The sequence below is a fragment of the Coregonus clupeaformis genome, chromosome 20 (genome assembly GCF_020615455.1).
Source record: "Coregonus clupeaformis isolate EN_2021a chromosome 20, ASM2061545v1, whole genome shotgun sequence".
Classification (NCBI taxonomy): domain Eukaryota; kingdom Metazoa; phylum Chordata; class Actinopteri; order Salmoniformes; family Salmonidae; genus Coregonus; species Coregonus clupeaformis.
In genome coordinates, this window is record NC_059211.1 from 42,847,032 (window position 1) to 42,870,320 (window position 23,289).

Genomic DNA, 23,289 nt, shown 5'->3' on the forward strand with positions numbered 1-23,289 from the left:
CCACCACAATGCTTGAAAACATGAAAAGTGGTACTCAGTGATGTGTGGATTTGCCCAAAAACATAATGCTTTGTATTCAGGACAAAAAGTTTGTTTCTTTGCCACATTTTTTGCAGTATTACTTAAGTGCCTTGTTGCAAACAGGATGCATATTTTGGGATATTTTTATTCGGTACAGTCTTCCTTCTTTTCACTCTGTCATTTAGGTTAGTATTGTGGAGTAACTACAATGTTGTTGACCCATCCTCAGTATTCTCATATCACACAACCATCAGTTGAAGAACAAGCAAATGTATAACCCCTGCAAAATTCAAAGATGGGCTGTACAGAGTATGTGTGCATATGCATATGGCAGGTGTTCTGCAGTGATGTCAAACATTTTTGCTGTACATTGATGTCTTGAAGATTTATAAGAAATTAGGACTTGTGTAAACCGCAGGGCTTTAATCGAGAATGTGGGCATACTATAGGCTATATGTATGGCGGGTGTTCTGCAGTGAAGACTAAAATGCTTTGAATTAATCAGCACCTTGGAGAACGCAGTCCATTTCACCACCATAGATATTAGGATACTTGGCTGTTTACTCTGTCTGCTGCGCTGCTACGTTGTTTGTCACTATTTTTCTCATGCGTTCCGGTACCACAAGAGCCCCCTGGATAACCCCCTCTCGTGCTCACTATGTGTTCCCGATGTACAAATTAAGCACTGCATACCGTATCACGACAGGTGTGATGGAAGCAGGACTTTGCTGTACAATTTGATAAATGCCTACAGATAATTTCTAAATTGTAATTTCTTCGTTCGACATGGTGGGTTATTTTTGTGTCAGTAAAATTTATTATGCGAGAAATGGCGTTGTGTCTTGTCAGATATTACTGCTCTGTTGGAGCTAGGTACACAAGCCTTTCTCTACACCTGGAGCTAGGTACACAAGCATTTCTCTACACCTGCAATAACATCTGCTAAATATGTGTATGCGACCAACACATTTTGATTTTATTTGAAATATTGATATAATAACCTTCATATAGAGGTAAACTTGGAGTTAAGCGATGACAGGGTGTGTGGTCCACCCGCTACAACTCGGGAAACCATGCAGTTTATTAGGCTACAGATGAAATAAGTTATGATGAACTTAACAGGGTGGTGAAATGGTCCTTTCCAATAAATATCGAGGGTCTTATTCTGGTGACATGAGGATCGATGCTTGGCTGCTGTTTGACAAATAAAAAATATTCTCACTGTTATCATCATGTAGACTAGCCTACCTGCACAGCCTACGAGCTGTTGGCTAGAGCGCACGTGCCAAGACCAGAGAAGGCACATTTGCTATTTAACGAAACCGCTTTTCTGAAAAAAACGATCGGTAGAGTTGAAAATATGATGGAAACATATTGAACATTATATTTTTTATTCGGTACATGAAAACTTAAGCGAAAAAGTACATTTTGTGTGCACTACGTCGTCACGCAATTATTTTTATCCACAACAAGTCAGTTTGGTGGAAACACACCGCTGGTGGGGAAAATGCACATATTTTCTTTATGTGGATTTTAGAATATTTGCATGAAAATCTGTTGCCAATTGGATGTAAACCTAGCTACACACACACACATTTATGCATACAAACTCATGCACACTCACACTTTTATATCAGCGTCCAATACTGCTTGAAACACTAACACAAACAGGCCATTAACCCACAAGTACATACATTTTTTATGACGTAGTCTGTCACATATTTCAGAGTCAATGGCCCACCATAAATCAAATTGCCCAATCTCAGTCCAATAAGGGAGGAGTTGTGGCACTGCAGAAAGGGAGGTAAATTGCTCAATAATCTATTTAGTTTAATAGCATGAAAGGGGGTGAGGGGAGGGGGGAGGCCATTTCTGAGTGAGATACAGAGGGTCTTGGAGGATTCACTAACGAGAGTGTTACATGACAATAGGCAGTGTTGTGTCTGTGCACTGTCTGCTGCTGTGTGAATGGTTAGCATGTTCATCCTGATTCTAAAGGGCATCTCAGGGTTACCTGAGCAATTCACATCCAACACAGTACAGATGTTCGCAGACAGGTGAGGAGGAATAGTATACTATGGTTAGGGGGTGATATTCTACAAATTACTGTTGACAATGTGTCAGTAACAGTCTGTCTCTGCCAGACAGCTAAAATAATGGACAGGTGCTCCTCATACCTGGCCTTGGTCATGCCATTCCAGCACTTGTCAACAGCTGCTCCTGCTGCCACTTTACTATTGCACAGAGCAGCTGGCAGTTGGACCCAGTACTGCTGCATCTCCCTCAGCTTACTGGACACATCAGATATCTAGGAGAGATAAGACATAGTTAGAATACTCAGCACACACACACACACACACAAGACAGAGAGGACATCCTGCAGTTCTAATGACACACACCTGCATCTCCAGTCGGACCCCTGCAGCGGGGCTGGGTTTGTACTCCATTGCGGTGCTGTCAGGGTTCACTCTGGTCTTTCTCTCCTCAGACCCTGAGCTCTGTGTGCCTGCCACCCTGGGGATCCCACAGGCCTGGAACACCTACCACCAAACACACAATGAAACCCACACCTTTAGACACAAATATAAGACTGAAGGGAATGGGTAATTAGTGGGAGTGAGAGTGAGAAGGTTTAGTCAGGGTTTGGTACTGGTTGAACTGACCTTGCTGGTGAAGACCTCTGTGTTCTCCTGCATGTAGAGGATGGCCTCTGAGATGCGGAGGGGGAGGGAGTAGATGACCACGTCCACACTGGGGTCAGCACTGAAGCTAGACGCCACCTGCAGCATGGTGTCTGGACAATAGAGACAGGGAAGAGAAACAAGGAGAAAGACTGTGAGAGTGTGTGCTTATTTGCAGTGTGTGTGTGTGTGTGTGTTGTGTGTGTGTGTGTGTGTGTTATGTGTGTGCGGGCGTCTGTGAGTGCACGTGTTTCTCTCACCGACGAGGCTCTGCCACTCTGTGTCCAGGTCGGCCTGGTTGGCGAGGCAGCCCTTCATGACGTTTCGGCAGTAGTTGGCACAGGGCTTGACGGAGGCCAAGCCTCTACAGTGGGGGCAGTACACAAGCTTCATCATGGCACGGATACACTCTGGGCTCAGAGGAACCTGGAGGGGCACACCCATCATCATCATCATCAGCAGCAGCTTTATCATCAATATCATCATCATCATCAAGGAGCTTTGCATCTTTTCAACTTTGAGGAGTAATGAGACACAGTGAGTTGCAATGGCAAGTTAGAACGATGTTGTAAAGAAATGCCTTTTCAAAATTCTGTTTTCACTCAGTCATGGTGGCTGGCACCAGAGTGGAGTAGACTAAAGAGTTGTTCCTTGCTACTGCTCAGGTGTCTGTGTCTATCAAGTCAACTGTGCATGGCTGTGCTCCAGCGATAGGGGCCGTTACACCTGTCAGTGCAGAGCCAGATGAAAAGCCCAGTAAAATTCACACACAGTGACATCTTCCCTCCCCTGATGCACTCACTAGTACCCTGCAGCACTGCCATTCTCTACACAGGTCTCTGAATGCATACACAATCTCCAATACAGAGACAGAATTTCACCTTGTTTCCCTCATTGCATGTACACTACATTACCAAAAGTATGTGGACACCTGCTCGTCGAACATCTCATTCCAAAATCATGGGCATTATTATGTTGGACCCCCCCCCCCCACACACACACACACACCCCTTTGCTGCTATAACAGCCTCCACTCTTCTGGGAAGGCTTTCCACTAGATGTTGGAACATTACTGCAGGGACTTTCTTCCATTCAGCCACAAGAGCATTAGTGAGGTCGGGCACTGATGTTGGACGATTAGGCCTGGCTCGCAATCGGCGTTCCAATTCATCACAAAGGTGTTCGATGGGGTTGAGGTCAGGGCTCTGTGAAGGCCAGTCAAGTTCTTCCACACCGATCTCAACAAACCATTTCTGTATGGACCTCGCTTTGTGCATGGGGGCATTGTCATGCTGAAACAGGAAAGGGCCTTTCCCAAACTGTTGCCACAAAGTTGGAAGCACAGAATTGTCTAGAATGTCATTGTATGCTGCAGTGTTAAGTTTACCCTTCACTGGAACTAAGGGGCCTAGCCCAAACCATGAAAAACAGCCCCAGACCATTATTCCTCCTCCACCAAACTTTACAGTTGGCACTATGCATTGGGGCAGGTAGCGTTCTCCTGGCGTCCGCCAAACCCAGATTTGTTCGTCGGACTGCCAGATGGTGAAGCGTGATTCATCACTCCAGAGAACGCGTTCCACTGCTCCAGAGTCCAATGGCGGCGAGCTTTACACCACTCCAGCCGACGCTTGGCATTGCGCATGTTGATCTTAGGCTTGTATGCGGCTGCTCGGCCATGGAAACCCATTTCATCCTCTGTAACTTTCTCACTCATCATTATTCACAATTCATTCAGGATTATCCGTAATCATGGTAGCATCCACATGAATGTAGAAGTGTTAAAAAATATATTATATTCTTATTTATAATAAAAGTGACTCCAAAATGACGCAATACATTGTTCACCATTTCTATTGGGTACAAAATAATCTGAAACACAACCAAAACTAACTGCAAATGCATCCAACACGTTTGTAGAGTCACAATCTTGATGTAGTCATTGCATGCTAAGAATATGAGACCAAATACTAAACTTTTGACTACTTTATTTTTAAGAATCTTTAGGGGTGTCAATAATTTTGACTCCTACCGTTTTGAGAAAAAAAAGATAACTTGTTAAACAAAATCCCTTTCTCTGAGCAATTCCATTAGTATAAAATAATTGTAACGATCCCGGCAGTCTGAGTCGGGTCCTGTCTGTGTACTAGTTTTTCCGCTCGTGATCTCCAGTTTCCCGAGGGTTCTGGAACGCTCCCTGCCTGGTTGCCGGGCAACGTTGCTAGGCGGGAGCTCTCTTGATTTCCGCACCTGCATCCCATCAGCAATCTGCACACCTGGTCCTGATCATCACCCTTCTTAGGCTCTGGCCTAACATCCATTCCCTGCCGGATCGTTAGCCATGAACAGTATGTTTATCAGCGGATCAGTCTTAGAGCTTAGAGCATTAGTTTTGTTGTTTTGCACCTTGGTTGCTTGTTGTATGCTTACCTCCGTTTTGTTCTCCCTGCAGTCACTCGTCCGGAACCTTCACCCAACCTCTGCCTGATGGTCGGCGGCTGCCGAGCCATCATTGGACCAACTACTGCACCCTCAACAACTCATCCACGCCGCCCGCTCTGTTCCCTGGATTATTCAGCAGCACTCGTGGATCAGTTAAATAAACACTCACCTTTGACACCACTTACCTTGTCCTGGTCTGCTTCTGGGTTCTGGCTTAGTAAACCGTGACAATAATATAATTTCAACAACAAAAAAATTAGCTCAGTATTTGAATTACTGGGTGTCAATAATTTCGGGCCCCACTGTATATGTGTGGTTATAATATGTATTATGATCATGATTATCATGTATTGATTATGATTATGTAGTGTGCATTGTGCAACATGAAACAGCAACAATACCATGCAGCTAATGCATAAGAGTGGTTCGGTAGGGGATAGATAAATGGATATGTAGGTGTAGATGTTTTCTAAAGGATGCTAACTGTTAGAAGAGTTGGCTATCATTTCCAATAATAATCACGCACTATTAAAGCATTCGGAGGAGGACCATGTAATTTTCCCAGAATGCAGCTTCAAATGTAGCTTCTTAAAAGGATAAGTGCGAGCTTATGCTGTCTAGAGTTTGAGACCATTAAGAACTTTACAAGGAGACTGATCAGATAACATGATTAAAGCGGCGTCATTACAACCGTTCCTTGTATTAACAGACTTCACAGGAACTCATCAACAGGGCTTAATGTAAACAGACAGACAGCTTCCTAATACGTCCGAATGTCACCGATTGATTGTGACATCCCACAGTGTGAGATCTCCTACAGTGTGACAACAGGAGGGGGAGTGGAGCAGAGCGGAGCGGCCAGTTAATGGTGCTGCTAAATTAAGATCAGTGACAGGACAGACGCCCATGATGCCATACTGTTACATCAGCCACTGTCACTGGCAGTAACAACAGTAATCAACCATAGCTCAAAGGGATTCTTCCATCCACATGCTCTCGCTCTTGCTCCCTCTTTCTCTCTCTCTCTTTCTTTCTCTCTCTCTCTCTCTCTCTCTCTCTCTCTCTCTCTCTCTCTCTCTCTCTCTCAGATTCTCTCTCTCAGATTCTCACACACACTCACTTTCATCTATCTCTCTATACCTCCTCTTCTCCACTTCTATCTCCCTCTCCCTGTGTTCTATTTAAAAGTGGTAAAGCTGGTGGTATCGTGCTGTAAATAAAGTCTGTATTTAAATGGGCCAGACTCCGGCCTCTTTGTGCCAACATAAAGAGCGGTTTGAAATGGTGGTTCTTTTTAGGAAGAAGGGAGCGAGAGCCCACTGGATTCCTGCACGTGGCTATTGCCCTCTCTGGTGTTTGTGTAAATAGCTTGTGTATGTTCGATAAGGAACGCACAAATACACATTGATCCACTAAAAGACACAACAGATTACACATTAGATATGTGTAGGCTTAAAGTACTTTCATAATAATGTTACATTTAAATTAACATAAAACCTAAACGTTTCTCAAAGGCTCTTTCCTCTCTCCAAGAGTGTGCCAGGAATCACCTTTTGTGATTCTCTATACCACTAAAAGCATCATAAAAGTTGGCATATTAAACAGGCACTGGGCTTGTTCCACTGCTACCATCCAAAGAGACAGAGACATGTCCCAGTGGTGCCTTACTTTCATCCATTAAAGGCTAAATGTAGACTGACCAAGTAATCAGCCAGTAGACAGTGGCTGTAGTACAGTGGTTGTTAAGCTAGCCTAGCTACATTTTTCATCTGCCCCTCAGACACCCTGTTGCTGGGGAAATGCACAGCAGCCCTTTACCCATCCCTACTGAGACAAGCCCCTACTGAGACACACCCCTACTGAGACACGCCCCTACTGAAACACACCTCTACTGAGGCACACCCCTACTGAGACACGCCCCTACTGAGACACACCTCTACTGAGGCACACCCCTACTGAAACACACCTCTACTGAGGCACACCCCTACTGAAACACACCTCTACTGAGGCACACCCCTACTGAGACACACCCCTACTGAGGCACACCCCTACTGAGACACGCCCCTACTGAGACACACCCTTAATGTGCTTTATATATGTACAGTATGCATATGTTTTCACCAGGGTAACCAAGGTTAAACACACTGTTGGGGGTGAAAATTACACAGTCTACCCAGGATATTTTCTTTCTGTGACAGATTTATGCAAGGAACTTACTCTGTGATTTACATAACAATCCCAATTTCAACTTGTTGAGAGCGTTATGGGTGTGTGCAGGGTGTTTAATGGTTAACGGTGTGGCAGATGTGAGGTGGTAATATCAGGTATAAAAAGCACAGCCATATTTATCAGAGGTAGCAACACGTGAAACAGCACATCTCTACTATAACAGTACCTGGGAGACTTTGCGGACCACCTCCCCACTGAAGGTCAGGCCCTGGACGAATGGCCGTGCCGCCACGAAGGCCCTGGTGACCTTGGGCTTGAGGTCACGGGGGACGTCCCCAAAAGGCCGCAGGGTCTCCGTCTGCTTGGCCACACACTCCAGGTAGTCGTCAGTGAGGGTGTACTGCGGGAGGACGGAGGCCTTGAACAGGCGCTCCAGCAGCCGTGCCCAGAACTCGTTGAGCGTCTCCTCCAGGTTGACAGCGGAACCGCGGTAGTAGCGACGCAGGTCAGCATACAGGTCCTGGAACACAGGGGTGTTCTTGGAGTAGAGGGAGCCCAGCGTGGCCAGGAAGGACTCTTGGAGGGAACGCTCTGAGCTGTTCAGGAGGTCTGTGAAGTACGCTGAGGAGAGAGGAGAGAGAGAGACGAGGAGTCAAATACAGGAATAGTCCGTTTTAACTATTGGACAGGTGCAGCACTTATCAATTCCTTTGCCACAGACCACTTAACACAGGGCCTGGGGAGCCTAGAGTGAGAGGAGAGACATTCCTTTACTTGCGCAAAAAACAAGAAGTGACTTTGGAACTTTGGAGGCGACCGACCAATCAAACACTGAGATGAGAAAAGAGATAGGTGATCAATAGCAGATAGATGGTTGACTGCTACAGCCCTCTGGTCTATTCTAAAGTGCCTAAAGGGTTCTCAGGCTCATTCACATTGATGGTTACCTGCATTCATAAACACTTCCCCCTCTTCCCCTCACTCTCTATCCCTAACTCACATTCTCTCCTTTCCTTTTTGTCTTTACCCCTCTTCCTCTCTTGCTCTCTTTTCATCGGTTTGGTTTCCAGCTGCCAGCTGCCAGCTGCAAGCCAAAACATAATTTGCTCCATCACCACCTGTCTGTCAGGAGAAACAGCACCTTCTGGGCCTCGGTACCTGTCTACTATCCCGCCCTGTGCCGCCCCTCTCCACCCACGTACCTCTCACTCTCATTCTCTCAAATAAAAAATGGAGACTGCAGTTAGTCAGTTCTACTGTACAGTATGTTGGCGATTCAAAGCATTGTGTGACATCCAACCCCAAAAACCAAGCTTAGCCTTCCCAGTGTTTGTTTCATCAGTGCTGCTGGCCTCTGCCTAAAACTCTATTGCCCACAGAGTGAACACAGGCTCAGAGGAAGTACAGCTAAATGGCCACTACTTGAAGTACAGTAGATCCCATAGAATGTGAGTATATCACCAACAAACACACAGATATACACTACCGGTCAAAAGTTTTAGAACACCTACTCATTCAAGGTTTTTTTTTATTTTTACTATTTTCTACATTGTAGAATAATAGTGAATACATCAAAACTATGAAATAACACATATGGAATCATGTAGTAACCCAAAAAGTGTTAAACAAAAAAATATACATTTGAGATTTGAGATTCTTCAAATAGCCACCCTTTGCCTTGATGACAGCTTTGTACACTTTTGGCATTCTCTCAACCAGCTTCATGAGTTAGTCACCTGGAATGCATTTCAATTAACAGGTGTGCCTTCTTAAAAGTTAATTTATGGGGGGTGTGGGGGGGTATACAGAAGATAGCCCTATTTGGTAAAAGACCAAGTCCATATTATGGCAAGAATAGCTCAAATAATAGAATTCAAGGCACACTTAACCAGCATGGCTACCACAGCATTCTCCAGCGATACGCCATCCCATCTGGTTTGGGCTTAGTGGGACTATCATTTGTTTTTCACACCTCCAGGCTGTGTAAGGGCTATTTTCCCAAGAAGGAGAGTGATGGAGTGCTGCATCAGATGACCTGGCCTCCACAATCCCGCGACCTCAACCAAATTGAGATGATTTGGGATGAGTCGGACCGCAGAGTGAAGGAAAAGCAGCTAACAAGTGCTCAGCATATGTGGGAACTCCTTCAAGACTGTTGGAAAAGCATTCCAGGTGAAGCTGGTTGAGAGAATGCCAAGAGTGTGCAAAGCTGTCATCAAGGTTCCATATGTGTTATTTCATAGTTTTGATGTCTTCACTATTATTCTACTATGTAGAAAATAGTAAAAATAAAGAAAAACCCTTGAATGAGTAGGGGTCCTAAAACTTTTGACCGGTAGTGTACAGTAGGTAGTACTGTAATATCAGCACCCAGAACCAAACCAGGCTGTCACGAGATTAGCTAGACTGTAAAGTACAGATCCAACTGTCCTCCCATTTGGCACCCAGACGCATGATTGATTTGTGTTCTCCAAAAACCAAACTCACTACCCACTGGGCAAAAACTGGTTGAATCAAAAGTTGTTTCCACGTCATTTCAACCAAAAAAATCAAAGTGATGGCGTTGAATCAACGTGGAAAACTGATTGGGTTTGCAAAAACTCATCAACGTAAGGGAATTTCTTCATTTTTTCCCTCCACTTTGATCCTAAATCCAATGACATGGTGAAATGTTTTGTTGATTTCAGGTTGAATTCATGTTAGTTGAGAACTCAACCAAATGTAAATCAAAACTAGATGTTGAAATTATGACTGTACCCAGTGGGTAAGCTCTTCGTGCTACGTAAATAAACAAATAAATGGGAGTGTGGGAATGAGCAGATCGATTTGGCCCAATGTGACATACAAGGAGGAGTGTTCTAGCATGCGTGACAAACTATAGACACTGTGAGAACCTGGGAACTCAACTGTAGAACTGTAGAGCACTGTCTCAACTGCAGTTCAGTTAACAGCACTTTGCGGGTAAAGTGAGAGGAAGAGAGAAAAACTAAAACAACAAGGGACTATGCCATTGTCCTATATACCTCCTTATTGAGCCTTGCAATAAAGCAGCGGATATTGAGAGTTACAGTGTCAGGGGGAATGTAATAAAACTCTGTCACCTCCCATTCTGCTGACACAATGACTGGGCTGCTGCCTGCTGCCTGCTGCCTGCTGCTGGAGCTGACCCCTGTAGCGAGAGGGTTAGGGAGGGCAGACTGCCTCTGACTCTCCCTCTAATCTGAGGTTTTGAATGCTGGAGACAGGGGGAGGGCCTGGGCCGGGGCCGGGCCTGTGAGTGCTGCTGCTGCTGTGGAGAAGCAGTAAAAACCTGCATTTAGCTGAGTGAGTCCAGGGCCCACGCCCGGCAACCCTAAACACAACCAGATGGCCATGCAGCTCTTACCACCACTCCTCTCTGCGTCCTTCTGTTCCTTCTGTTTCTACTGCTTCTACTGCTGCTCTGTTTCTACTGCTACTACTGCTGCTCTGTTTCTACTGCTACTACTGCTGCTCTGTTTCTACTGCTTCTACTGCTGCTCTGTTTCTACTGCTACTACTGCTGCTCTGTTTCTACTGCTTCTACTGCTGCTCTGTTTCTACTTCTACTACTGCTGCTCTGTTTCTACTGCTACTACTGCTGCTCTGTTTCTACTGCTTCTACTGCTGCTCTGTTTCTACTGCTCCTACTGCTGCTCTGTTTCTACTGCTACTACTGCTGCTCTGTTTCTACTGCTACTACTGCTACTACTGCTACCTACTGCTCCTGTACATCCTCTGTAGTCTACTGAAGACACAGCTGCAATCATACCAAATGGACTTGAAACAACACCTGCACACTTCCATTTCCTCCCCTCTCTATCGCTGCTTCATGAAGCTGTAGCTCTATGGTTCCTCTTTGATGGATTGCTTCATCTTCATCAACATCTGACTTCCCTCTGTCTCTGTGGCTGTAACCTCCTGATGTTGAGGGAGAGGAGGGGGCAGGGGTTGTGTATTCAGCTGGACTAGCTCTATACCAGCATTTCCCAAACTCGTTTCCCAAACTCGGTCCTCGGGACCCCAAGGGGTGCACGTTTTGGTTTTTGCCCTAGCACTACACAGCTGATTCAAATAATCAAAGCTTGATGATTAGTTGATTATTTGAATCAGCTGTGTAGTGCTAGGGCAAAAACCAAAACATGCACCCCTTGGGGTCCCGAGGACCGAGTTTAGAAAACCCTGTTCTGCCAGCCCAGCCCCAGCGTGCGATGGTGTCCATGTTGTTGTGTGGCCCACACCTTCCTCCTGTTGCTAAGCTAGACTAACTCTGCCAAGGTGTGTGTTACACATATCAGTCACACTGATTTCATCTCACTCCACAAATCAGAGCAGCCCAGCCGTCCAGGAAGTATAGAAAGCAGGAGAAAAAGGTACTGTCTAACTCATACCCCTCTCTTTCTTTCTTTCTCCATATCGCCCTCCACTAGATTTAGGTCATTTAGCAGACGCTCTTATCCAGAGCGACTTACAAGAGCAATTAGGGTTAAGTGCCTTGCTCAAGGGAACATCGACATATTTTTCACCTAGTCGGCTCGGGGATTAGAACCAGCGACCTTTCGGTTACTGGCACAACGCTCTTAACCACTAAGCTACCTGCCGCCCCAGTACCCACTACCTCTAATCAATCCATCATTCCCTTCTCTCCCTCTGTCTGTTTTTCTCTCTGTCCCTCTTTCTTCTCTCTCTTCCACTACTTACCCGCTTCACCCTCCTCTTTCTCTGCCCTTTTCTCCCTCTCTCTCTCATTACTCTGATGTGTGGTGATGTGACGCTTCTGGCAGCCACTCTCCTCATTGGGTCAAATGCTCATTAGCAGGGCCAGCATCCCGGCCTGTGGAGGTGGATGGAGTGGAGGAGGGGGCAGCTTATCACATTTCACCCCTCCCTCCTCCCCACATCCCCACCATGGTGTCTGCAAGGTTCCATGACTCATTACCACAGCCAATCATAAATCATAAGTCTCCCAGCGGCCCGCCTTCTCCTCTCCTTTCTGTGTCTACCTCTGTCTCTGCCACTCTGATGACAGCTAGGGCTCATCAAGACAGGAACTATGACTGCATGCCATCATCCCCTGTTTTAATCTTATGTTAATCAGACGGATGGATGGAGGTCCAGATTACTTTGTGGGAGATTTAATTTCCAGAGCAAACATCCATGTTTCAGGCATCATCAGCTGCTGTCATCGGGGTACAATATCCTCCAGCTCCATAATGTTACTGTAGCTGGAGCCTCAGGACTATATAAATAGAGTTTATTAGTGATGGGTCAAAGATTGCAGTAATGTCTTCAAAATTCTCAGAACAAGTCAAGGACACTATCAAGGTCATCCAGTTCTTGAAAAAATTGCACACAACTACAGACTTGATGCTGGTGTCAAGACAGGGAGCGCTTAAGAAATGTCAGGAGGTATCAGCATTTTGACAAAAACACACAATTCCCAATGTCTAGTGACCTCCTTTACCTTTCAGGCTGACAGCTCAGTGTGTCTTTCTGATGTGTGGACATTTATTTGGTTTGTTTATTTATCTGAGAGCACGTCAACACTTGCCCTATCCTCTCGTTAAACAACTGAATCACAAACAGAGTAGATGCCCATGTTCATTTTATGAGTGTTTGTGTGTATTGTGTGTATTGTGTATTGTGTGTATTGTGTGCATTGTGTGTGTTGTGTGTGTTGTGTGTGTATTGTATGTATATTGTGTGTATTGTGTGTATTGTGTGTATTGTGTGTATTGTGTGTATTGTGTGTTGTGTGTATTGTGTGTGTTGTGTGTATTGTGTGTATTGTGTGTGTTCTGTGTATTGTGTGTATTGTGTGTGTTCTGTGTATTGTGTGTAAGTGGGTGCGTGCGTGCGTCTGTGCGTGTATTGTCAGTATAGATGAGAGTATGAGTTCTCTGTGGCTACTCACTGTCGAAGCTCCTGTAATGTGCGTTGAGGGAGGCCTGTAGCGAGCGTCCTGACTCTCTGACCAGCCCCTCAAACTCCCTGCGACTGAGGTTAAACAGGGTCTCCTCCATGGCACTGGTACAGCAGGTGTACCCCTGGGGACAGATCCGCAGGTGCTCACCTAGGGAGAAGACAGAGGAGAGGACATGTTTAGGGTTTTATTCACTTAATACCAAAGAGTCGATTTTAGTGAGGCTCTAAGAGCGTTAGGCCAGTAACCGAAAGGTTGCTGGTTGGAATCCACGAGCCGACTAGGTAAAAAATCTGTTGATGTGCCCTTGCGCAGGGCGCTTAACCCTAATTGTTCCTTTAAGTCGCTCTGGATAAGAGCGTCTGCTAAATGACTAACATGTAAATGTAATACAAACTATCTTTCCATACATTTATTTGGTTCTGTCTGTATTTTGTTTGTTCATTCAGCAACAGCACAAATATCTGATGAACTGAAAATGGTCCATAATGGATTGCTACTGGTCTCTGTAACCTGTGGAGTAATCAATCTCTTAATAACCTATGGAGTAATCAATCTCTTAAGGATCTAAAAATAGCTGTGCAGGCTCCTCTGCTTCCCCAGAACCCACAGTAATAAGAGCGAGAGGATGATATTTCATTGTTACCACCAATTGCACAGATCACTTTAGGGTAATTTGTTAACAGAATGTGTAATTTAGCCTATTAAAACACAAAAACAATGTTTCAAGTGAGAATTAGGCTGGTCTGATGCCGAAAAAGAAAGGACATTTTTGCCTACGCCTATATTTTATCTTATTTTTTGCAAAAGAAGTGGTGTGTAGTTCCAGTAGTTAGCTACACCACTACATGGCAAAAAAAGTAATTAACTACTGAAAACACTACCTAGATTTGAATTTAGTTCAACTATCACTTAGCTACTGCAATATGTAGTTAAATTACTAGTTGAACTATATGTAGTTCACTACTCCCCAACACTGGAAAACTACACTGGAGAATGGGTCATTCCAGACACATATAAACAACCAGATGACACATATAAAAAAACACATTAACCTAAATGAACACTGTTTGTTACAGATCTGCATAAAGATGCAAAACACACCGAAATCTTTGCGGTGCGGCATGTGAACATTGCTGGAAGTGATAGCACAGCAGTGGAACACACACACACACACATCCATATGGAAAATAGTTATGAAAATCAAATAAGAGTTTTTACATTTATATGTCAGTGGTGTATTTGTATATGTGTTAACTTATATGCCTTATATGACATACACAATTTCATTTCCTACAAAGACATGGTATGACATATTTCAGACAAAATATATGAATTATATGAGCCATCTATGAATATTATAAGAAAAGTGTATGTTCTGAGAATGTAACCTCTACAAATGAAATGCTTTCCTTATAGGTTTCACATTGTTTTTTATAAGTCAACATATAAAAAACATGACAATTACTATAAGAAAAATACAATATTTGTATATACATTTTAATTTCTGAGTTTCCATGGTTAAGGCTGGGAAGCGCCTCCTACTGGACAGTTGATTTACCTACAGCTACACCTTTGGTCTCCTATCCAGGGTTTTAGCCAAGTCAAGCCCTGCATAGCTTTGGTATTTGTCACTGACTACTACCAGTGGTGGAAAAAGTACCCCATTTTCATACTTAAGTAAAAGTAAAGATACCTTAATAGAAAATGACTCAAGTAAAAGTGAAAGTCACCCAGTAAAATACTACTTGAGTAAAAGTCTAAAGTATTTGGTTTTAAATATACTTAAGTATCAAAAGTAAATGTAATTGCTAAAATATACTTAAGTATCAAAAGTAAAAGTAAAAGTATAAATCATTTGAAATTCCTTATATTAAGCAAACCAGACGGCATCATTTTCTTGTATTTTATTTATGTACGGATAGCCAGGGGCACACTCCAACACTCAGACATAATTTACAAACGAAGCATGTGTTTAGTGAGTCCACCAGATAAGAGGCTGTAGGGATGACCAAGGATGTTCTTTTGATAATTGTGTGAATTAGACCATTTTATTGTCCTGCTAAACATTCAAAATGTAATGAGTACTTTTGGGTGTCAGGGAAAATGTATGGAGTAAAAAGTACATAATTTTCTTTACGAATGTAGTGAAGTAAAAGTAAAAGTTGTCAAAAATATAAATAGTAAAGTAAAGAACAGATACCCCAAAAAAATTACTTAAGTAGAACTTTCAAGTATTTTCACTTTACACCACTGACTACTACCAATGTGCTATTGCGAGATTGATTGATGAGAGATCTCCCCCTCCCCTCCTCCCCCTCCCCTCCTCCCCCTCTCCTCCTCCTGTCCTCCTCTTCTCTCCCCCTCCTCCTCCTCCCCTCCTGCTATTCCCCTCCCCTCCCCTCCTCCCCCTCTCCTCCTGTCCTCCTCCTCTCCTCCTCCCCCTCCACCCCCTCTCCTCCTCCTCCTCCTCCTACTCCTCCTCCTCCACTTCTCTCCTCCTCCTCCTCCTCTCCTCCTGTCCTCCTCCTCCTCCCCCCTCCTCCTCCTCCTCCTCCTCTCCTCCTCCTCTCCTCCTCCCCCTCCTCCACCCCCTCATCCTCCTCCACCTCCTCCCCTCCTCTTCTCTCCCCACCTCCTTCTTCTCCTCCCTCCCCCCTCCCCTCCTCCTCCTGTCCTCCTCCCCCTCTCCTCCTCATCTCCTCTTCCTCTTCTTCTCTCCTCTCCTCCTCCTCTCCCCCTCCTCCTCCTGTCCTCATCATCCCCCCTCCTCCTCCTCTCCTCCTCCTCCCCCTCTCCTCCTCCCCCTCTGCTTTCCCCCTTCCTTCGCCTACTCCCCCTGCTCCTCCTCATGGCAGACTTTGCTTCTTTTTTCAATAAGTGTCACATTGCATGCGTCAATGACGTCAGACAGTGGTTTGCAAGTGCTTTGAAATGTGTATGTCCCATGTACTGTATGTGAGACCTTAGAAGGCTTAGCTTACATGTCTCTTGTAAGTTTTTTATATAATACGTACAACATTTCTGTTATGTCTAAATGTTAACCACCCATATAAGTCAGATATTACAAGAATCTTCTATGAAGTGTATTTGCTGCCATATGTATTACTGACATGTTCCAGGTAGAACATATAACAATGTTGTTAAATTATTCTACTGTATATATTTTCACACACACACACACACACACACACACACACACACACACACACACACACACACACACACACACACGCAGAAGAGAGAAAGAGCCAGACAGTTTAGAATGCAGTCTGCAGTCCCAGTCCCCAAGCAGGCGGGGGTGAGCCTGAGGAGGGGGTTAGGCGTAGGGGGGATGGGGGTGAGTGGTCTACCTGCCTGCCGACGGCAGTGAGCCCCCCAGCCCTCTATGCCACTTCACAAACAGGTTCTCTGCTAAAGCCCTGCCTCTGCCTGGCCCTGGCTGTCTGTCCAGGGAACTGGAGCGAGAGATGCTATCGCATCCATGCATCTTTTATGAATCCTGACTACAGCAGGAGGGAAAAGTGCAGAGAAATTTCTATTCACTTTTTATTTATTTCCTCACATCTTTTATCTTAAAATTCAAGAGAAGGGAAATAGGATCTGTGTGCCAGGAAGCTCACTAGTTGTGTGGTAGTCAAGCAGTGGTCTGTCTGTTTTCCTGTAGTCTTTTGCACAGCATGTGGCATTGTGGCAGGAGTATTTCCAATGAGGAGTATTTGCAATCCTTTATATCAAATCAAACAACTTTGAGAGGACATGAAAAGGGATGATTGAGCCTGATCGTGAACATGCTGTATAAAGCGATGAGAAGGGTAGAACTCTGTTAATTTGACAGCCATTTTTACTGTGCATTCTCCTATCGTAAACTCCTTCCTCGTGCCTCTCTCATGTCTCAAAGTGTTAAAATCTCTTTACTTTGAAACAGCGCTTAGCTTCTGAAGCGAGACTTCAAACAGGTTGTGCTGAGGTGATTTGATATGCAGCGCAAAGTGTGAACCAATAAAAACACAATGGAGGGATACTAGTAGAAATTATATTGTGTGTCTCACTGGTAGGCCTAAAAAGGCTTAAATCCCATTAAACATCTCATCTTGTGGCCAGCTCCTGAGTGCTCGTCCATTTTAGTCAGAGAGCAGGGGGAAGGCGTGTGGCCTGCATTTCAATGACTGCTGACAGCGAACAAGGAGAGACAAGACTGATAAATCCGATTTGTGGTGTGCACACACATTCATACAAGCCAGGAACACAGACACACACACGCCTGAGCACCCAGACACACACACACACCTCCCTCCCTAATCCATAGACATGCAAAGACAGACACACAGAATAACAACTAGCAAGTCATCATCAGTATGCAGATATGATCACATCTCCCATTGGACAAGTAAGACAGCAAGGTCCCTGAGACCTACGCCTACATTATGTAGATCTCTTAGAATGCTATATATGTAACATTCAGCACTCCGTATATAGAAGCTCTATGCCTATCTATGTATTATCTGTGATGGGTATGATTGAAAATGGGCATGTAGTTCCTAGCTATAGTGGCTAGTGGGCTATTGTCCTGTTTGCTGCTCAGTGTTCGACAGACAGACAGACAGACAGACCTGGTCTGGCTCTGGCTGGCTGTGTGAGGGAGCAGGTGCGGGGAGAGAGTCCTGCCCACTTATAGCGTTTATTCAAGAGGCAGATTACTGCTGAGGGAGATGAGGGGTGGCCAAGCTTGCCCCCTGTGTCACACTAATCGAATCAAAGCCCATTCATAGCCAATTAGAGCTCTGCCAGCAACAGTCAAAGGCACAACACACACATAATACAGGCTAATACAATCTGCAAGACTTCCACAGAAAATGTACCTAGCAAATCTAGATTGGACAGCCGTTGAAAGAGAATGTTGACTTTGACTATTTGTCCATGAACCTGCACTCTCCATCCCATATCACATCTATCTCTATTGGCTGTCGTTTCTGCAACCAGAAATGAATGTCTGGACAGACGATTGTGGCCAGCCTACAAATGTCTGTTGGTGACAAACTACCTAAATGGAACCATGCAAAAGAGATTGAAAAGAAACCCATTCCAGATGCTTGGAAAGGGCAATAAAAGGCTTGAAAATACTTCCAGAATGTCTAACCTTAACTAACTGGAAACTTTGGTTAGAAGAGGCAAAAACATCCAAATGGAGGATTTGCCGTTCCACTTTAATATATTTAATTGTGTTTGGTTTAACCACTGATCTGTGGATGGAGGAAACACATTTCCACCACAGACAGAGATGTTTGTTGTCACTAGACTGTGAAGTATGTTTACTACAGTAAAGGGGCTTAACAACGTTCCAGCGTTGCTTCGTAATGGAAACTGGGTATCCTGCAGGAGCTATAAAGTTAATTCACTTACAGTGACAAACACATATACTGCAGCTATTAGGGGTGGATCACAGTCCCATATAGGCTGTTTGTTCCATATGGGTGCATTGGATGTACTGTTACAGTACATAATGACAATGAACACAATGATATAGGTTTCTCTGCACCCTATCATACTGTAGCAGGGATAATGAATGATGCTCAGTCACTCTGCATCTGTCTCTACCAGGCTGCTCCTTCTCTCTCTCCATCTACAGACACTACAGTGCCTTGCAAAAGTATTCATCCCCCTTGGCGTTTTTCCTACTTTGTTGCATTACAACCTGTAATTGAAATTGATTTTTATTTGGATTTCATGTAATGGACATACACAAAATAGTCCAAATTGGTGAAGTGAAATTAAAAAAATAACTTGTTTCAAAAGTGGTGCGTGCATATGTATTCACCCCCTTTGCTATGAAGCACCTAAATAAGATCTGGTGCAACCAATTACTGTCAAAAGTCACATAATTAGTTAAATAAAGTCCACCTGTGTGTCACATGATCTGTCACATGATCTCAGTATATATACACCTGTTCTGAAAGGCCCCAGAGTCTGCAACACCACTAATCAAGGGGCACCACCAAGCAAGCGGCACCATGAAGACCAAGGAGCTCTCCAAACAGGTCAGGGACAAAGTTGTGGAGAAGTACAGATCAGGGTTGGGTTATAAAAAAATATCAAAAACTTTGAACATCCCACGGAGCACCATTAAATCCATTATTAAAAAATTGAAAGAATATGGCACCACAACAAACCTGCCAAGAGAGGGCCGCCCACCAAAACTCACGGACCAGGCAAGGAGGGCATTAATCAGAGAGGCAAAAAAGAGACCAAAGATAACCCTGAAGGAGCTGCAAAGCTCCACAGCGGAGATTGAAGTATCTGTCCATAGGACCACTTTAAGCAGTACACTCCACAGAGCTGGGCTTTACAGAAGTGTGGCCAGAAAAAAAACATTGCTTGAAGAAAAAAATAAGCAAACACGTTTGGTGTTCGCCAAAAGGCATGTGGGAGACTCCCCAAACATATGGAAGAAGGTACTCTGGTCAGATGAGAGTAAAATTGAGCCATCAAGGAAAACGCTATGTCTGGCGCAAACCCAACACCTCTCATCACCCCGAGAACACCATCCCCACAGTGAAGCATGGTGGTGGCAGCATCATGCTGTGGGGATGTTTTTCATCGGCAGGGACTGGGAAACTGGTCAGAATTGAAGGAATGATGGATGGCGCTAAATACAGGGAAATTCTGGAGGGAAACCTGTTTCAGTCTTCCAGAGATTTGAGGTTCACCTTCCAGCAGGACAATGACCCTAAGCATACTGCTAAAGCAACACTTGAGTGGTTTAAGGGGAAACATTTAAATATCTTGGAATGGCCTAGTCAAAGCCAAGACCTCAATCCATTTGAGAATCTGTGGTATGACTTAAAGATTGCTGTACACCAGCGGAATCCATCCAACTTGAAGGAGCTGGAGCAGTTTTGCCTTGAAGAATGGGCAAGAATCCCAGTGGCTAGTAATGCATGCGCAAGTTTTCAGTTTTTTTGTCTTATTTCTTGTTTGTTTCACAATAACAAATATTTTGCATCTTGAAAGTGGTAGGCATTTTGTGTAAATCAAATGATACAAACCCCCAAAAAATCCATTTTAATTCCAGGTTATAAGGCAACAAAATAGGAAAAATGCCAAGGGGGGTGAATACTTTCGCAAGCCACTGTACCAATGTGTTTAAGTTGACTTATTCTTTCTCTGTTGTCCCCCATCTTTCTTTCCATCTATTGCTCTCTGTGCACCGCAGTGTAAAAGGATCCAGTTTACAACAATGCACCACTTTACATTCCATTAACATTATTCACAACTGTATTTGAAATCCATCTGAGAATAGCAGATCTAGACCCATATCCACCGGTACATGCAGCTCATTCTACAGCCCACACATAGAAATTAGATTGGCTCAAACACCGCATGAATGAATCCATTTAAACCACTGCATTTTCCAATCCATCTGATGTGACTCATTTCATAGATAATGTCAATGAGATTGTTGAGCATGTATCTGGGATGTGGGCCAGTGTTTTAACATGGCAGCCCCTCTTTCCCCTGCCTCCCCACATCTCCACCCACCAGCCACACCGTCACTCCAATTACTCCCTGCCTACAGTTTAATCTGCAAAAGGAAATGGGAGTCATTTCTAAATGCTGTATAATTTTACGGGCACCTTGGCTCTGGGAGGGGCCATTCAGTGACGGTGTGTCCATTTTGGAAAGTGTGACATCACCACCGGGGCCGGGGCGCAGTGCGCTGTGTCTGACGGTGGAGGGGAACATGACAGACTGAATGGAATGGGGGGGTGACACTGCTCCTCAGCCAAGTGTTGACAGGGTAGATGCCGGGGCCGACTCAGTGAAAGGTCGCCAGACACGCCCGGTGCACTAACGCCAGCCGTCTGTATTCAGAGAAAGGCTGAGCCGTCACCTGATATTAGACACCTTTCTCAGCCATGTGCACAGAGACACACAGACGCGTGAGCACGAAGATACACAGACACAGAACAGACACACACACACAGGAAGTTTACACACAGCCTGCAGGCCACCACCCAAGGGTATTAAAGGTTAGAGAATGCAAAGCAACTGGTAAGGAATTATTTATACGTTACATTTTACAGTACAGCACAGAGGAAGAGAGCACCTAATCACTAATCTAGTTTGGCATGGTAACTAAGGATCTATGGATCATATTATCAGGCAAATGGTGTTAGTGCTGAACAGGAGCTTGAGCTTTTGTTTCAGGGCATGATGAACATACACTCTTAGAAAGAAAGGTGCTATCTACATAGCCGCTGGAAGTAGGGGTGCTGAGGGTGCTGCAGCACCCTCTAACAAAATGTTTACAAATATCTTTGGCAAAAAAAGTACAGCACTCCCCACCCCCAAACTACTTCCCGAAAATAGTTCTTCATGGAATGTTGATGTCAACAACGCCACAATGTTGAGACAGAGAGGAGAGTTCATTTACACTGACAATGAATTATGGGATGAAATTGAGATAATATTTGTCTGAGATTAAATATGTAAAGTGTCTGATATGGTGTAAAAATAGTTTGCTAATTTTTAGAATTAAACATTGGTAGTCTCTGTTACAAGCTTCTCAGAAATTACATTCACCTTTTTTAACTTGTAATTCGCATCACCACAGCCAATAATTTCTGCACGGGGAAAAACATAATCAGTTGAGCAACTATCACTAGTAGTCAGACAGCCTAATCTCTGTGCTAAAACCATGGCCTTTGAGTGCTTAATCCCTCTCTGGTCGACCATACATGAAAAACTCATTTAGTTATGGTCCGGATTTTGCATGTTAAAGTGGGCCATTACACTATTATTACCAGTCTGCAGTGACTGACAATGAGGATTTGGGATAATCTGATACACAAATGTATTTTCCTCTGATTCCTCAATGATCTATATTCAATGTTATTTATACATAAATTATTCAACATCTTATCCAATTTCAATATATAAATGTTTATGTGGTATCTATCTATCCTACAGTGGCTTGCGAAAGTATTCACCCCCCTTGGCATTTTTCCTATTTTGTTGCCTTACAACCTGGAATTAAAATGGATTTTTTGGGGGTTTGTATCATTTGATTTACACAAAATGCCTACCACTTTCAAGATGCAAAATATTTGTTATTGTGAAACAAACAAGAAATAAGACAAAAAAACTGAAAACTTGCGCATGCATTACTATTCACCTCCCCAAAGTCAATACTTTGTAGAGCCACCTTTTGCAGCAATTACAGCTGCAAATCTCATGGGGTATGTCTCTATAAGCTTGGCACATCTAGCCACTGGGATTCTTGCCCATTCTTCAAGGCAAAACTGCTCCAGCTCCTTCAAGTTGGATGGATTCTGCTGGTGTACAGCAGTCTTTAAGTCATACCACAGATTCTCAATTGGATTGAGGTCTTGGCTTTGACTAGGCCATTCCAATACATTTAAATGTTTCCCCTTAAATCACTCGATTGTTGCTTTAGCAGTATGCTTAGGGTCATTGTCCTGCTGGAAGGTGAACCTCAAATTTCTGGAAGACTGAAACAGGTTTCCCTCCAGAATTTCCCTGTATTTAGCGCCATCCATCATTCCTTCAATTCTGACCAGTTTCCCAGTCCCTACCGATGAAAAACATCCCCACAGCATGATGCTGCCACCACCATGCTTCACTGTGGGGATGGTGTTCTCGGGGTGATGAGAGGTGTTGGGTTTGCGCCAGACATAGCGTTTTCCTTGATGGCTCAATTTTACTCTCATCTGACCAGAGTACCTTCTTCCATATGTTTGGGGAGTCTCCCACATGCCTTTTGGCGAACACCAAACGTGTTTGCTTATTTTTTTCTTTAAGCAATGGTTTTTTTCTGGCCACTCTTCCGTAAAGCCCAGCTCTGTGGAGTGTACGGCTTAAAGTGGTCCTATGGACAGATACTTCAATTTCCACTGTGGAGCTTTGCAGCTCCTTCAGGGTTATCTTTGGTCTCTTTGTTGCCTCTCTGATTAACGCCCTCCTTGCCTGGTCCGTGAGTTTTGGTGGGCGGCCCTCTCTTGGCAGGTTTGTTGT

The 23,289-nt window shown here is 44.2% G+C and overlaps 1 protein-coding gene across 1 annotated transcript in view; it reads right to left on the bottom strand.

Moving 5' to 3' along the window:
* Positions 1 to 23,289, bottom strand: part of gpc1a (glypican 1a) — a 52,821-nt gene that overhangs the window by 3,484 nt on the left and 26,048 nt on the right. The window contains exons 2-7 of the mRNA XM_041839376.2: positions 13,246 to 13,404; positions 7,540 to 7,934; positions 2,963 to 3,128; positions 2,685 to 2,815; positions 2,421 to 2,561; positions 2,199 to 2,329 (exon numbers count right to left, since the gene is read on the bottom strand). Coding sequence (XP_041695310.1) covers positions 2,199 to 2,329; positions 2,421 to 2,561; positions 2,685 to 2,815; positions 2,963 to 3,128; positions 7,540 to 7,934; positions 13,246 to 13,404 — 1,123 coding nt within the window. The remainder of the gene's footprint in view (positions 1 to 2,198; positions 2,330 to 2,420; positions 2,562 to 2,684; positions 2,816 to 2,962; positions 3,129 to 7,539; positions 7,935 to 13,245; positions 13,405 to 23,289) is intronic.